This window comes from Betta splendens, chromosome 11 (assembly GCF_900634795.4).
Source record: "Betta splendens chromosome 11, fBetSpl5.4, whole genome shotgun sequence".
Lineage (NCBI taxonomy): Eukaryota > Metazoa > Chordata > Actinopteri > Anabantiformes > Osphronemidae > Betta > Betta splendens.
This window is the reverse complement of record NC_040891.2, coordinates 8,219,311-8,232,091: the sequence shown is the minus strand read 5'-3', so window position 1 is coordinate 8,232,091 and position 12,781 is coordinate 8,219,311. Positions and strand designations below refer to the sequence as shown.

Sequence of the window (12,781 nt, the reverse complement as noted above, 5' to 3'; positions counted from 1 at the left end):
AAATAGCTGCTGTTTCCTGCGTGACCTTTGACCTTCCAGATGACCAAAGGTAAACTTGTGCAACGTGAATCAGCTCATTTATAAATTGTCATGTCGGTGTTTCCCGGGGTTTTTCTTTAGAGCTGAAAGTTTGGATTTTTCAGGAACCATTTGTCATCTCGATCGGCCTCAACCACAAACATCAGTTTGGCTGAATTAAGCAACTTTTACAACAGACGCCTCTCCTCCTCAAACCACAATAGTGGTGCCACAGTTGAATAAGCTCCTAATCCCTCTTCTGGACAGTTCCTTCTCTTGTTTGTCTCAACAATTTAAATTATTATGTGCAGTTTTCTTTGTATTCAGAGTTGGGGTTAGGATTTTACTCTGGAGCTCTATAATGACCGAGCACTCGGATGGTTGAAACCCTCAGTCTCTCTCCCAGTCGCTGCAATGTGGACTGTCCTACCATGGGAACGGACAGTTATTTGCTTTGATTTGCAACAGAAAAGCTTGTGGTGTATGGTGACTGTTAGAGAATGTTCTGTTTGGTCTTCCCCCGGCCTGTTTAAGTGGTAAAAGTGTCATTATTTAGCCACTGAAGCCGAGGAGAGAGTGCAAACAAGCCTGTGTGACCCTCTGTCAAGAGCCTCCAACCCTCAGAAGCTCATTAAGGGCCTCCAGCAGGACAGCGCATCAATTGGTGGGACCTCCGGCTTCTTTTAGGACTTTTTATAAGCCTCTCTGCTCCGATTTACCCCACTCACCAGCAGACCATGGTTAGAAATTGGCTCAATTTAGACAGTGAGGGGACCTGAAAGATGTGGCGCTGTGAGGTGACATGGACGACTTATTAAAAACCGCAGGACTTGGAGTTCAGCCAACTAGGATCTCACCCCGTGGCTGCGACCGGATCTGGAGAGGTTTGGATTCACGTGTGGAGGTGCTGTCCTGTCTGGTTCTGTGTGTCCAGGGGGTGATTTGAGACGGACAGACGGGAAATTGATTGGCGTCCGCTTCAACCAGACGTATAAAAGTCGTAGAAGCCGCATTTGAGGACCGGAGATGGAGATGGAAGACCACTTGGTAGATTCGACGTTGATCAACTTTGTCAACGACATGAACTTGATTGAGATTCCTCAAAAGTATTGCTTAGGGCCAAAGCAGCAGGTGGAGGGCGCCGCGTCCGCTGGGAGCAGCCAGATGAGGCTGAACGTCTCGTCCTGGAGCCGGGACGCGGAGAACGTGGACCGCGCCGCGGATTTACGCACGGAGCATCTGACGGGCGCGCCGAGGTACTACAGCCGCGGGGGCCACGGGCGCGGCAGGTCCAAGCGGCGGAGGCTCATCACCGTGGTGCAGCGACAGGCGGCGAACGTGCGCGAGAGGAAGCGCATGTTCAGCCTGAACGAGGCGTTCGACGAGCTGAGGAGGAAGGTGCCCACGTTCGCCTACGAGAAGAGGCTGTCGCGCATCGAGACGCTTCGCCTCGCCATCGTCTACATCTCCTTCATGACGGACCTGCTGGAGAACACCTGAGGCGGACAGACGCTGCAGCCGGAACCCTGTAACATGGAGAGTGGACGGCTCCCGGAAGGCACAAGCCAGTCGCGTGGATCTAAATATTTATTGTCTTTAACAAAATACGAGTATCAGCTCCAAACTTTGAAATCCTTTGTTTTATTAAGAAAGTGCAGGTGACATCATTTCATCTTATATTATTAGAAATAAGCAGAAGGACAACAAGAACCGCAACACAGTACAACGAACAAGACGCGCAGATTTATAGGATTATGAATACTGTTCCAGTCCCCATTACATTTGTTTACGTAGTCCAATGAACCCACGGTTGTTTTAAAAGCTAACTGACCTTCAGATTCATACAAAGCATAGTGGAATATTCACATATTAAAAGGCGAAGGTTCAGGTGTGTTTTCAGCACCTCGGACAGCGACAGACGCGTCCTCAGGCGCTCACCTGTATAGGGGGTTTCTATAGACACAAATGTGTGTGCTTTTCAATATTATCGTTGGCACTGATTGTGTTAATCGAGCCATAAATACTGTATGACGGGAGCGATGAGGCACGATCCCCAGAGGCAGACTGAGTGACCGACCCTGAGGCTGTGACACACGCGAGGGTCCTGCTGGACTCAGGCTCATCAGAGCCGAGGCCTCCCGGTGGGCGCTCCACACCGCAGACCCCCAGCTTTGGTTTCAGCCACATGCAGAGGTATTTCTGCCGGGTAGTGACATTATATCTCGGTGAGCCTCCTGGCTGGGTGGTAATGCACGCGCGTTTAAGTCCCGCGTGCGCGATCGCCCCTTTCACTCTCTCCTCGGTTCATCTTCATCGCGTCCACTGTTTGCATTGTATCCAGTCGTACACCGCCTTTCGGCGACCCCGCTGTGAGCCGGGATCCGCCCCGCGAGCTCCCTGGTACGGCTCCTCTTTTAAACCTGAGCCGCTGGTGTCGACATCCCCGCGGGGGTCAGACCCGTTTAGGCGCATACCTCAACGAGGGCCCGCTGACGGGAAAATAAACACCTTGGTCTGTTTACACGGCCAGAAATCTCCCGCTGCGACATCCTCCTGTGTTTCAGTAGGTCTGATATTTTTCACCGCCTAGACTTAGTGAAAACTAGAACTACTGGCCAGCAGACTTGCAGGGAGACTACAATTCTATTTGTTTCAATGAAAATAAAAAAAATAAAAGAAAAATTAAAGGGGATTTACACAGTATCTCAGACTAAAGGGTAATGTTTTGTATTATTATTATTATTATTGATATTATTATTATTATATAAGACGGTTTACTTAAAAACAATTGTTTTATAGATTCCAATTGCGCAAACCGCGTTTCAAAAACACCGCCCCTCTATTACAACTCCTTTCCTAGTCTTGCGTAAAGGGGCCTTGGACTCTTTCTCTAATATTGTAGCTAGTGCTCTCCTTCTCCCGCAGTATTATGTTACACCCTTCCTCACCCAATCACAGCGCTCCCCAAAATCTTCCTGCCTGCTCTTAAAAGAGCCCCCGTCGTCCTTGTCTGGCAGCACCTCTTCCTCTCAGTGGCGCAAGAGATTACCCGCACCTCCAGCCCACTCCTCAAGTGCATGGCACACTTCTAAACACGAGAAGTGTTTTTTTTTTACCAGTTTCTGAACGGGACCTTGAAAACGACCGCACAGTTTTTTTTATTGGGAAGGACAATGAGGGAAAAGGACTCCTCGCCGATGGACAGTGCGGGGAACAGTGAGGAGGAGACCGACCGTCAGCTGCCGCGCCGAGGTGCGAGGAAGCGGCGCGCGGCGCGGAGGAGCGTGGACGAGGAGGAGGAAGGAGACGCGGGGAGTCCGAGTCCCGGCAAAAAGAAAGGCAGAAAGGGCTGCGACGCTGGCGGCGGCAGCGCGGGGAGCGGCGAGAGCGAGGGCAGCAGCAGCCCCGCGTGCTCCTTCGATGACCTGCACACGCAGCGCGTCATGGCCAACATCCGCGAGCGGCAGCGGACGCAGTCTCTGAACGAGGCGTTCACGTCGTTGCGCAAGATCATCCCCACGCTCCCGTCGGACAAGCTCAGCAAGATCCAGACGCTGAAGCTGGCCGCGCGGTACATTGACTTCCTGTGCCAAGTTCTGCAGAGCGACGAGCTGGACGCGCGGGGCGCCAGCTGCAGCTACGTGGCGCACGAGCGCCTGAGCTACGCGTTCTCGGTCTGGAGGATGGGGGGCGCGTGGTCCCTGTCTACGACGTCCCACTAAGCGGGCTGCTGTGGATGAGACGCTACGGTAGGCTGCGCCTTCGCTTGTCATGCTGCGAGGACACAAACGGTGCCATGACGCCACTGCGCGCATTTACGCACCATGCTTTCCTGTGGCTTCATTAAAACAACAAAACACCCCACTGCCCTTGAAGCCTGTTTGATTAGCGTTTTAAAGGTTAACATCCATATTGTTCAACATCTGCACCATCAGCTATTAAAAAGCACTCAACCCCACATTCTTGTGAAGGTGCGGTTTTACAGGGGAAATCTGTTGTTTAGGGCTTATTTAAGGATTGTACAAGTCCATTAACAATACAGACTTCAACCCAATTCACATACTTGTGTCAATTTGTAGTTTTTAATAATCAAAATTATGATTTCCTTCACAGATGATCCAGATTGAAGACCCGGTGGATGAAGCCAGCTTTTCAGCGCCACAACTGAGGCCAAAGACCCAGACTCTGTGCTTCAGGCTCCAGAGACGAGCTTTTCATATTTCCCATTGCCTGGACTGTAAAGTTTGCAATGGAGCACTTAGGACAGAAAGGACGGATATGAAGGAACACCACTGCGACCATGAATGTTGTAAAAACAATATGAGCTCTGAGGAACTGCTCTGTTTTGAAAGATGGGAGGGAAAAGAGAACAATTCATTCCACATTCCCTGTGACAACGTCTCACGGCAAATGAAGTATTTTGTATTTATTTTTATACACAGGTTTGAAATTCCTTTTCCATCTTAAAGTTATTTATTTTGGGGGTATCAGAATGCTGAATGGATAAGGAGTCGTTGCATTGTGAGTTCTGTAAATATTTGCAAATATGTTGAATAAAATGAAAGGTTTTCGTAGTTTTCAACTGTCTGTGTCTATTTATTTTAAATATGAAGATTATTTATAATCATGAGCACCAGGAGGGTGAACAATAAACTGGATGATTTAAAGTCAATCAAGCCATGAGTGAAGCTTTGAAGCTTCTTTGACACACATTGATTTATATACCTGAAATTTTATTGAAACAAATACATTCTCATAGTCTTGGGATTTTAGGTCAACGCAGGTTTGTTTCCATTGGTTGTTTCTGAATCCCCAGTTATCTAAACCACAGCGAAGGGGTGGACGAGGGAAAACACCCATACCCACGGCTCATTCTGCACTGAATTCTTAAGCTCGGGGATCTGGGAAAGCCATAATTAGTCGGTGGTCTGTTTGAAAAGAGTGAACGTGAAGCTGTGGGAGGCGTGTGTGATATTCCCAGATGTCCTCTAAGACACAGGTCAGCATGGGAGTGTCCTGCAGGTGCTGCAGCCGTTACAGAACGCAGACTGTAAGCGAAGCTCCACTAAAGGAGCAGTTCACTCAAATAAATATACATTTACAACAACATCAAACCTATACCTGCACTGTGTAACCCTATCACTTGTAGCTTTTACAACTCAAACTAGCTTGAACCCTATTGCTGTAGAGATTTTGCATTGTTTTTACAAAATATTTAAAATGCTGAAGTCTGTTGAGTCTCAGTGTGTTCAGGAGCGGAATAGACCTTAGTCCTCTTGGACTTCACAAAAATCACCCCCTCGCAGTTTAATGAAGACTATGGAGGCCTCAGCCTGTTTGAGCACCACAGGTTGCGTGCGGAAGGTAAAGCCATCAGCTCTGACCCGAGGCCCTCACCAGCCACTGGGGGGAATCGATTCCCACCCTCAGATCACCATGGCCGTGTTATCTTAAACTTGAGGCTGTTGCTCTGACATGGAGGAATGTCACCTCTGAGGACTCAAAACACACACACACACACGCACACACACACACACACACACACACACACACACACACACACACACACACACACACACACACACACACACACACACACACACACACACACACACACACACATTTAAGTTACACGCACACAGTTTCTCACACCTACTAAACAGGGAAATACATTCCACAGGGAGAGAGACAGCGAGAGGCGCAGGGGAGAGAGGTCTCCTCCAACCCGGCTCCTGCCCCTCTTTGATGTTTGAAGGTAATGGGATGACCGCTTGTTATCAGTGTGAAGGCATCTGGTCCTCTGGATTTAAGGCTGCTATGATTTATAGTCTCTTTGATCAGTGACACTAACACTCAAACACACTCTCTCCTGCTCATTAATCATACTTTATATCTTGTTTTGGCCTTTCAGTCCTTCAACGGATCAGAAAGTCAAGACCTGTTGGTGTTTTCCTAAGGCCAGGAGCGACGCTCAGCCGTCCACAGTGACCCTGGCTTTGTTTTGTTGTTTAAGGAGGAGGAAGAGCTGTATCTTTTACTTCTTGCAGCTTCACGTCTCCCTCACTTCCATCTCTCTCTCTCTCTCTGAAGTTTCCCATTACAAGGTAACAAGCCCTGGTTTACATTAACCCCCAACACCACTAAAAGACAAGGGGGGGGGGGGGTAGAGGAAGTCAGAATGAGACAGAAACACCCCACCAGCCTCACACACACACACACACACACACACACACACACACACACACACACACACACACACACACACACACACACACCTAGAAAGACTAGATGCACAGGCCTGGTTTCCATTAGAGCTAATTATCTGTGTTTCATCTCAACCTGAAATTTGCGTGAGCGTGTGTTGATTCTGATTTTGTTTACGCGGGTTTCTGTGCACACTATTATCTGCAGAAGTCTGTTTAGGGCCTGTGCGTTTTAAATTGAGGGGCTTAATTTGAGATGCGTTCTTCTCCCAAACCTCGGCGCGTCACTCAAAGCCTCCGCCTCCTCTCATCTCCGCTGAGGTAAACACTCTGTCTGTCGCTCCTTTTGCTGTGAGACACAGAAGCAACTGCCCTGTTTACAGAGTTCAAGCACTGAGTCAGAAGTATATAAACCAGCTTGTTCATGAAACTCACAGTGTTTTCACATACACTTGCTGTGTTTGGTATTTGCTTTGTGTTGAGTACAGTCATCATCATCAATCTGCTTCTGTTTAGAAAATTACAGGTATCATCGTCTTAACGTTTTTAAGCTGGATGAGAGGATAATTACATTAAGGTGTAGAAAATCTGAGGAAACGTGGCGTTGAACTGATTTGAGTTTATTTTCAAATTGCAGCATCTCAGTCGCATTCGATGGTTTCTTACTTTTGTCTCGATCATATTGCGACAATGTCCCGTTCACCCCCTTCGGAGCAGCAATAAAGGAAGCATTTTAAAGGTTTGCTGATCTTTTACAGCCACTAATGATCTACAGCATCCCGTCCTGTAAAAGCAGGAACGCAGTGACGGCGACCTGACGCAGAGGAAGTCAGCGTGGATCCCTAATTGGCGCTCGTTCCCTGAGGTCGGTGCCAACGCCGGCCCTCATTCGCGACCTGTGACACCCCGCGCCGACCCCGTCCCCCGACTACAGTGACCCCCAGCTGGACCACGAGCCTCCGCAGTTACCTCCACAAAATGACCTTTCAGCTCGCTAATACTCCTCAGACAGGCGCTCAGAGAGGGGGCAGAGGGGGCTTTCTGTGCGCCGTGGAGGGAAACCGTGAGGCCGGTTTGAAAATGAAAGAGCCGATAAAGTGAGGAAAAGGAGGGAGCGCAAACACGAGCGGAGCAGGCAGGAAGAAACATATATGAATCCTCTGAGCGCTGCTGCCCCGGGCTGTTTGTCTTGCAGATTGAGTTAAGCGCGGGACCCTTATAACGCTCCACATACCAGACAATATCACAGTGGCCCCGCTTTACCAATGTAAACACAGGCGCTCTATCAAAGAGCGGCACGACCCATTCAAACACAGACGCTTTTTCCTAACTTAATTTACTTCAGCCTATACAAAGATTCTTTATTGAATTGAAGCAGTTTAGGTCTTATTCTGGTTGAAAATGGGGGTCTTTGGGGGGTCTGTTTATGAAGGTTGAAGACTTTCCTTCATGTTTATCCTATAAAACCACACTGGGCTCTTATCAGGCATGTATCTATGGACTATCAGTATAGAATAACCTTGGGTCACACACAACACACTGAGTGTTACAGCCAGAGAGAGACGGCATTGTTTGCTTCAACACAGGCCTATTCATGGTGAGTGGAGTGTGGGCTTCAATGGGGAAATGTATGTTTCCTTGTTGTGTTAATGGCAGAGACTGTTGCTGCCACTTTGCTCACATTTATCCCATCAACACTCACTCTGAGTGTTGCATTCGATTCTCACACACACACGCGCGCACACACACACACACACACACACACACACACACACACACACACACACACACACACACACACACACACACACACACACACACACACAAATATTTGCAAGGATAAAGTGAGGAATGACTTGGCAGCGAGAACAACTCCAGACTCACTGTTGGTCTAAGGGGAGCTGCACTGGGAGAGACACAGGCTTTAAAAATCCACAGCCTTCCCTCTGGTGTTCACTGTGGGGTGGTCTCTCTCTCTCTCTTGCTCCCTTTTTTCTCCACCTTCTTTATTCCTCCCTCCTCATTTCGTTCTCTCATTACTTTGAGGGGGTCCCTCTCTGTATTTGTTGCCTCGCTCTCGCCTACCTCTCCCCTTAATTGCATTTTCTTCTTTTATCTATTGTATAATCTCCCTCCGCTGTATTTTATACTTCCCCACTCTCATTTCCTCCTCTTCTTTAAACGCTCCCTCTTTCTCTTTCTGCTGTTTATCTCAGTATGGAAACACAAAAACAATCATCATACCTCACTGTTTGCCAGCAGTGTGTGTGTGTGCAGTCCTGGAGAATGCGAGTGCACATGGAGAATGGAGGAAAACCTTGCTGAGACAAACAGAAAGGTGGCGGGACTGTTAAAAAAACAAAGTCCTGCTGATGCGGTGATACTGGCCAGCCAGCATCGTGCTCAGCTGTGAGAACATGCATGTGTGCGTTTTACTTTGAAAAGATTTTAAAATTCCGACATTATATTTGCTTTTCTTTTGTCTCTCTGCCTTCGCTTCCCCTTTTCTCTCTCCTAGAGGATTTTAAAAGCCTGGCATTTGGTGTCGTATGAACCATTTGCATGTTTTTTCAAGTCTTGTAAAACTGCCCTAAATGCCCCATAACTCTCTCGCCCTAGAAGCCTGCTAAGGTTTAGAGGCGAAGCGCAAACACGAAAAAACGGAGTCACGACACAACAGGAGAGGTGTGAAATAAAACCAAGGAATTTAACAGAAGGCAAAAGGTCTGTGGGTTTTTGGTGTTTCCAGTAAAATAGTCTGAAACAAAGGACGGCCAAGCATTATAATAGGATACCTGAGAGAGAGAGAGAGAGAGCGCCAGAGAGTGTGCGTGTGTGTGTGTGTGTGTGTGTGTGTGTGTGTGTGTGTGTGTGTGTGTGTGTGTGTGTGTGTGTGTGTGTGTGTGTGTGTGCGCGCGCGTGTGTGTGTGTGTGTGTGTGTTCGGTGTGTGTGTGTGTGTGTGTGTGTGTGTGTGTGTGTGTGTGTGTGTGTGTGTGTGTGTGTGTGTGTGTGGGAAAGTTATAAATACTTGGATCATCTGGAGTACATTAGAGGTACAGTGCTTAAGTGAACAGGTCCGCTACCTGCAGCCACAAAAACCTCAGAACAGACACTGCCAAGTTGAACACACCCACACACACACACACACACACACACACACACACACACACACACACACACACACACACACACACACACATAAATAGAGGAAAGGGGAGAAAAGGAAGGCAAAGTAATGAAGTAAAACAAACACAGGCAGTGTAGCTTTAAAATGAACACGGGTTAATAACGAGGGCACCGCAGGGACATTAGGTCTTTAGTTAATTCTGCTCAAAACAGAGATCTGGAAGTTTACCTTTCAAAAAATCTACAATACAAAACTAAAAAAAATCTGTTTTATATTCAGCAGACTTTTATCTTTTTGAACGGTCTGAACCCTCTTTTCAGTTTTGGCCCAAAAATGAGGCCACCAAAATCAAGGGCTGGTGAAGGAAGTGGACCCTCCCCCCGTTGCACATTTGCTCACACTGAAACCTGAGCTACAGGAAGTGGTCCTGCTCAGCATCATGTCAGGACAGACAAATTATTCACCATTCCAAAAAACGGACCGTTTTCTCCTCTCCTATATTTTCCTCCTCCCGGTGAACTCCCTTCTCGTCCTCTCCCGCTCATTTGCTGTTTTCTTTGCCGGTCCTCCAGGGAGGAACAGTCAAGGAGACAAAAAGCTCTGCTACCTGCGTTATCTCAAAGTGAGCGGCGTTCCGACTCCAAACGAGCTGCTGCTGCGGTTGCACAGGCCCAAATTCCGAGAAATATTCTCCTGCGGTGTTCCCTGAAGACTTGCGGTATTCCTGCCCACACTATCCCCACAAATGCTTTTGTGGAATTTCCTAAATGGATGAAAGGCAGGTTTATTTAAACTCTTTTGAAATGTGAAACATAGATCTTCGTTATCTTTACACGACTGTCTTATTTTACTGCACGAACCCAAGTGTGAAAAGGCTGAGACAGAAAATAAATGTGCTGGAATGAAACACACAATGTGGATGAAAAGCTCCCTTTCAGTGTCCTGAGTAACAAATCGTTGTGTATGTTGTGAATTTTTAGGTCTTTGTGCAGAATAGCTGGGTTAGTTTTATAAAATGACAGACCTACAAACTTACATCTTAAGCTATGCTGCTCTAATTAAAAAGTAAATGCACAACACTAGAATATCAGTACTTACAACTGAACCTCAAGGGCCTTGTTGCCAAGCTGCTTGCATGTGTGGTTCATTCTCTGTAGATTTGTTCTTGTACTTTCATAATTGTCTCCATTATGGTTAGTGCGCAGCATGCTTGGGATCTCTGTGCTGTGATGTCATTTACGCCTCTGCTATCTGCGCTATGAGTCATGTGACTTAATGTTCAGCCTTGTGCAAAGTCCGTTCTTCTCCCCCCCGGGAAGTTCGCTGCGCTACACAAGGACAGTAAAGTATCCAGGTCGCTTTGTGCATGTGTGAGAGCGGTCGCTCATGGACCACAGAAATGTGCACGCAACATTAGAAAGACACAATTGTTGCGCACCAGGAAATGTCCACTCTCCTCCTCGTGTCAAGACTGTGGCTGTGTGGATTATGCTGAGGTCAAGGGGGGAGAGGGTTGTGTTAAGTGGAGTTTGCAAGAACAGCACTCTTTCCCCTCGGGCTAGTGGTCAAGGGACAATTGAGGGCACATACACACACACTCAGTTTTATGCGTGCAGTCACATAGCCACAAACGGTTGTTTCTGAAATAAACATCTTGCTCCATTAATACCCACAGTGCCTTGGGCTTCGTGGCCCGCTGGCCCACCCCGGTGACCCTTGTTACCGTGGTGATTAGATATTGGAGGCCCTCATCTGCAAACATTTAGCCAGTGTCACCCCAATCTACGCGGTGTCATCCTGCCACTTGCAAACTCAGTGACACACACACCAACACGCCACTGGTGACACACAAGTTGTGACAGACATTCACGAAAATTTATATGTTACTGCTGTCAGGTTGCTGATTCTACCTAAAAGTTATTATTTCAACATCCAAGACTCACTCAAGTCGGCTGTAAAATGTTTATAGTTTCCTCTTGGACAACAAACAGTGACTCAGTTCAGCTGGAGCTCTCAGATTACTCCTCTACCAAATCCACCGATCTTCTCCTCTATTTAACTCTACAGCATTTAGTTAAATCGTCAGCACCCCAAACAGGAATGAAAGCTGTCTTTCCTTGCAGTTTCCTAATCTAATCTTTTTGGAAAGGTGAGGCTTCTAGCCCACAACAAAGACACAGCTATAAATTGAATTTCCATCATCATTAAATTTGAATTGGCCATCACATTCCACTTCCTGACCTCTGAACTATGACACACCGGTCCTCCTCCTCCAGGCCAGACCATCCTGGACGCCGGCCTCAGGTCAATCAGCTTACCAAACAGAGCACACGATTCTGAATAAGATTTAATGATCCCTTCCAACACTTCTGCACAGAGCGCGATCGTCTAACTAATGTCATGCATATTATTTATTTATGTTTGGCACATTGTAAAATGTAAAAGTGTAAAATGTCAATATAAGCAAAATAATTTTAATTACAATATTAAATGTTTTTTTGCAAAATCACTTACACCTACAGTCATGAAAGTTTTCGGTGAAGAGTGAGAAATGTGGTAAACGTACGTTCAGTCAGGTGTAGACTACATATATTTATTCATGAAAATAGAAAGAGGTCAGCTGTAAGCTGTCCAACAACCCCTGCACCATCCCATCATTTACATGTGTGATTACATAGCTACTGTCTCTGTCATTTCATTTGTGGATAACCACTCCATCATTTACTTCTCAAATAGTTAGTGTTCTCAATTTGTATTTAATTGAAAGTCTTTTGTCTGTACTTTTTAAAATCTTTTTGTTTCTTGTGGATCGTTGCTGTTTGTTTATGTTGGTCTTTGAGGGATTGTGCTTTTGCCCTATGGCGTCTGTGAGGGAGTTTTAATGGAATGGTACTGACATCTAGGGGTATGAATGCAACACTGCATGTCGATAAGGACAGGAGATTAACGTATTCCCCAAATGGTGCAACAGTTTGGAACAGGTTGGTCAGAAAGTATTCACAATACATTCATTAGCTTGTGACATTATGTGTGTGTGTGAGACAGAGACAGAGAGAAAGAGAAACAGAGGGAAACAAAGGATGTGGGGAATATGAGAGGCTAGAGGAGATCTGGCTTGTGTGAACTGACAGTGTGGTGGTGAGGACCCTATTGTCTGCTGTATTATCTATTATATGCCCTGTCCCTGTCTATCTGTAGGCAGCAACATCTACCTGTACACACAGCGACACTGAGATCAGCTGCAGCTGCCCACTCTTTGTCTGTTTGTTTTCATGCACCAGCAGTGTAAGGTATAGCCCAGGTTAGTCAAAGTACATCTTTGATAATAAATTATGCATTATCGCTAGGTGTTCATGCAGCCACAACCATGCAATCAGACTGCTCTCTAGCCTTTTACTAATGCCTTTTTTAGGCCATACTATAGGTTTATAG

The 12,781-nt window shown here is 46.8% G+C and overlaps 2 protein-coding genes across 2 annotated transcripts; both read left to right on the top strand.

Annotated features, from left to right (window-relative positions):
• Positions 1-810: 810 nt before the first annotated feature.
• On the top strand, positions 811-2,835 carry LOC114865852 (fer3-like protein). The gene has a single exon (XM_029167344.3). It carries the CDS (start codon positions 1,045-1,047, stop codon positions 1,516-1,518), a length of 474 nt encoding a protein of 157 aa, XP_029023177.1. The 5' UTR covers positions 811-1,044; the 3' UTR covers positions 1,519-2,835.
• Positions 2,836-3,046: 211 nt separating this feature from the next.
• twist1a (twist family bHLH transcription factor 1a) lies at positions 3,047-4,592 on the top strand. Its single transcript, XM_029167334.3, has 2 exons — positions 3,047-3,767; positions 4,132-4,592. The coding sequence occupies exon 1, from the start codon at positions 3,192-3,194 to the stop codon at positions 3,738-3,740; it is 549 nt and encodes a 182-aa protein (XP_029023167.1). The 5' UTR covers positions 3,047-3,191; the 3' UTR covers positions 3,741-3,767; positions 4,132-4,592.
• The last annotated feature ends 8,189 nt before the right edge of the window (positions 4,593-12,781 follow it).

Bases quoted from the DNA above. Each gene is read 5' to 3' on its own strand.
- LOC114865852 (XM_029167344.3), top strand. From the start codon at position 1,045: ATGGAGATGGAAGACCACTTGGTAGATTCGACGTTGATCAACTTTGTC.
- twist1a (XM_029167334.3), top strand. From the start codon at position 3,192: ATGAGGGAAAAGGACTCCTCGCCGATGGACAGTGCGGGGAACAGTGAG.